This window comes from Musa acuminata, chromosome BXJ3-5, assembly GCF_036884655.1.
Source record: "Musa acuminata AAA Group cultivar baxijiao chromosome BXJ3-5, Cavendish_Baxijiao_AAA, whole genome shotgun sequence".
NCBI classification, from domain to species: Eukaryota; Viridiplantae; Streptophyta; class Magnoliopsida; order Zingiberales; family Musaceae; genus Musa; species Musa acuminata.
This window is the reverse complement of record NC_088353.1, coordinates 41,523,681-41,527,506: the sequence shown is the minus strand read 5'-3', so window position 1 is coordinate 41,527,506 and position 3,826 is coordinate 41,523,681. Positions and strand designations below refer to the sequence as shown.

The following is a 3,826-nucleotide window of genomic DNA, read 5'->3' as shown; positions in this document are numbered from 1 at the left end:
TGATTTTATTTAGCTCATCTACAACATCTTTAAGTATATTCCATGTTTTTTATAGTGGTAGTCAAAACATTATAATAGTAAAAAATATTGTAACGAAAAAAAATTTAAGGAATCATTTGGGTATTTTTTAAATTAATGATACTATTTTAAAAAAATAAAATTATGGATACCAATTGATAAAAATCCAAAATGTAGGTATTTTCTAAGAAAATCATTTTTTTTTTGCTTTATAAGAAATGATATTTTTCCTCTATCATTGGAGTTAGTTTGCTATTTTACCAATTATGTTTTTTTTTTTTTGAATAAGAACTTATATGATAGCCATTGCTTATTCTTCTTAGAACTAATTAATAACTTGGCATGACTCATTAGATGGTAAGACATTATGTAATAGGTGGGAGAAGTACAATTAGTTAATTGAAACACATTCCAACGATAGATATGTATTATACCAATAATATATCAGTCATCATAGTGATATGTATTAGTATATCGAATGTTTATACATCAACAATTATCAAGCTTAAAAAGATAAAAAAAAATGATAACATGAGACATATACCATCCTATACTAGACATATCGAAACCATATATATCGTCTAATTTATGTTGATCACATATTCAAAATTTATTTGACCATATCTATCGTCGATAATATGATCGGCACATTCGCACTTTATAACGAAGACCTAGTCAATTGATTAATTATTTCTTAAAGTCATATCATGATTAATAATATCAAAATTGATCTAGTATTAAATATGATGAGACGAACTATATCTTAGTTTTGATGACATCAAACCTTAAGTAAGGGAAATTATAATATATTAAGTTTAGTTATATGTGAGACCAATTGAATTGGTTTACCATCTTAGAAAGATTCCATACTAAGTCAAATATTAAATGCTAGAGTTGAAAAGTACATGCTGTAATTGCAATGTTATGCAACTAAAATAATGAGGATTGAGAAGAAGGTGCTGAAGAAAAGCAACAGCACCGCAGTTGTTGAATACAATTCCCAATCAGTTCAAATTAGTCAGTCAGCAACAACACAAAGTCCATTTTGATGCGCAGTAGAATTAAAGCTTTAGAGATGAAGTCTGCATCTGAAAAATCAACTTGTAGGCTTCTCTATGGCTTAGACAAAATTAGAGTCTTGAAGGTATCCTAAGACCAAAGATTTGGTACCATTTATACAACTTGTTTCACCATCCTGCTGATGAAAGTCATCAGAATCAAATCAACTCACTGTCTATCTAATATAATAATACATGTGGTGATATTGAGATAGGAGAAACAAATTCCAAGATCAATTTTATCTACTAATATGCTTGAGAGTTTGTGTTCCATAGTTTTGCATAAATATCAATGTCATTGAGATTAAATTGACAAACTATAAGATCATGATTTTGGTGAATATTAGTCCAAACTTGATATACATCCCTTTGCTTGAGACAAGAACAAAATTTTGACAAAAGAGATGATGGACTTTGGAGTCAGAGTAGTGTGCAGTAATTTGTTGAAATTGACTCTTCTAGAATTCAGGTAACTTAAAAGAACAAATGTTCAGAACAAGGAATAAATTCTGAAGATTAATTAGTAACTAAATGCTTCCCAGCTTCTATATAAATATCATTTGCCACCAGAGCCATTTCAGAAGCATCTGATGGATGACATGAAGGCAAATTCCAAGTTAGCAGTGCCAGTGATGCTGCAACAGGTGCTGAAGAGGTGGAAGAAGCTTGCCATTGCACCCGGAAACAGCAGCAAGAAGTTTCTGCACAAGACACATGGTGTTCCCAAGGGATTCCTCGCCGTGCGCGTCGGGGAGGAGATGAAGAGGTTTGTGATCCCGACGACTTACTTGCACCACCACGCCTTCCGAGTTCTTCTCGGGGAGGCGGAGGAGGAGTTCGGGTTCCAGCAGGAAGGTGCGCTGAGGATGCCCTGCGAGGTTGCCGCGTTCGAGAGGACACTGGAGGTGGTGCAGCAGCAGAAGAAGCAACGCTTCTGCTGGGGTTCCCCCTCTGGATGTTGATCGAGGGTGTCTCCCTCAGAAGATGATGTTGCAGATGAACATTAGTCTTCATAAGATAGAATAAGACTAGCTTTGAGATGTAGTTAATAATCCGGAGAGTGTCGGAGAATTTTTGACAGTTGATTTCTAGTTAACCTTTTTTGCTTGTTGGGTGTCACGAGAGATCGGCATGATCAAGAAGAAACATGACCAAACCACAAGACAACATAGAAATGTAGAAGATCAAATCTATCGACAATACTTGCACAAGCTTTATGATGGATGATAATTCCCACCATAAACTCTTCATACAATGTAGACATTGCATAAACATTTCATGGATCCTACCATCCGTTAAGTCTGTCTAATATGATTGCCTTACGATTAGTCTATGCACGCAAGTCTGTCATAGGTGCTTCCAGCCATGACTCATGCCATCTTCACTAAGCTCTTGAGGGCCTTCTTCTTCTTCTTCGGCTTGGCCGGCGTGGAGTCCGCCAAGGCGTCGAGCAGCTCCTGGAAGTCCTCCTCTTCGCACGGGATCCGAAGACCGCCGGCCTGGTCGAAGCCGAACTCCTCCTCCACCTTCTCCATCAGCTGGCGGAAGGCCGGCAGGCGGAGGTAGCTCGTCGGGATCACGAAGCGCCTCATGCCGTCGCCCACGTACACCGCCATGCATCCCTTGGGCACCGCCGTGTTCGTCGGCTCGTCCACCAACAACGACTGTCTGAAGCTGTCTCTCCCTGCGTTCTTCTTTGTTCTCAGGGGGAACAGCGCTGCGGGGATCTTTGGATTCCGGATGGAGTAACCCATCGCAGTGCAATCAATGGAGTGATCAAAGCCAAAAGCCAAGGAGGAGGAGGAGAAGAAGAGGAGATTGAAGAACATAGGCTCGAAACATGGGTTCAGAATGAGAACATATGAATGAAGAGATCAAAAGTGTTGGGGTGATGGCCGCAAGAGTTTGGAGGGGATGGAGGGAGGATTTGGTGTTGCAGAAATGGTCCGACCCCCTCCCTCCTACTGCTGCGGAGGAGAAGGGACACAGGGCGGCCTTCTTGTTGCCTGGCTGGAGGTGGTTGTCTTCTTTGGCATCAGGCAATTCCTATATTAGGTTCTTGTGGGTATTCTTAGAACATTCGAACCATCATCTGTCTTTGACAGCGAATCATGAATTAGAACAAGATTTATTCTCTAATCGTCTGTGTTGATGGATTAATTTGTGATGCTTAATCTGATTGTTAGTACCTCAATACATAACATCATGTTGTGTGTGATATTTTTACGTCCGTTATCATTGATCGAAGTTTAAGTATAGAACATGCCAAACTAATTTATTAGAGATTATAGGGGCTGGAGGAAATCTCATCTCATAAATTTTATACGTGAGATATTAACATAGTGAAAGAGTTTTAGATAGTGTTTGGGAATACATTTATATTTTTTTTTCTCTTTATTTATAGAATGAGTGAAAGTGCAATTATGGAATGTTTAAGCGTTTGGTAAATAAAATAAATACATGAAATATTTCATCAAAAGTTTAAAACCCTAGCTAAGATTTGCCTCTTCCACCTTATTTTATAATTTTTATTTTTTAGTCTCTTGGTAACAAAGACTAATTATAAATTACCTCGTGTGATTAGCTATCTTTTGTATTTTAGTCTATGTGCTTTTAAAAGTTATATTAGATTTCTATACTTATGAAAGTAAAATATTTAACCAAGGTTTTTAATTGTATACTATATTGTTCGGTATAGGTGATATTAGGTTTTTGGCCCTGGGTGATATGAAGCTATATCGAGTGATACT

The 3,826-nt window shown here is 37.6% G+C and overlaps 2 protein-coding genes across 2 annotated transcripts; one reads left to right on the top strand and one right to left on the bottom strand.

The window, feature by feature from the left end:
- The first annotated feature begins 1,673 nt into the window (after positions 1–1,673).
- LOC103985869 (auxin-induced protein 15A-like) lies at positions 1,674–2,181 on the top strand. Its single transcript, XM_018826211.2, has one exon. The coding sequence runs from the start codon at positions 1,676–1,678 to the stop codon at positions 2,036–2,038; it is 363 nt and encodes a 120-aa protein (XP_018681756.2). The 5' UTR covers positions 1,674–1,675; the 3' UTR covers positions 2,039–2,181.
- A 200-nt stretch (positions 2,182–2,381) lies between these two features.
- On the bottom strand, positions 2,382–3,184 carry LOC103985870 (protein SMALL AUXIN UP-REGULATED RNA 51-like). The gene has a single exon (XM_009403731.3). It carries the CDS (start codon positions 2,903–2,905, stop codon positions 2,447–2,449), a length of 459 nt encoding a protein of 152 aa, XP_009402006.3. The 5' UTR covers positions 2,906–3,184; the 3' UTR covers positions 2,382–2,446.
- Positions 3,185–3,826: the final 642 nt, after the last annotated feature.

Bases quoted from the DNA above. Each gene is read 5' to 3' on its own strand.
- LOC103985869 (XM_018826211.2), top strand. From the start codon at position 1,676: ATGAAGGCAAATTCCAAGTTAGCAGTGCCAGTGATGCTGCAACAGGTG.
- LOC103985870 (XM_009403731.3), bottom strand. From the start codon at position 2,905: ATGTTCTTCAATCTCCTCTTCTTCTCCTCCTCCTCCTTGGCTTTTGGC.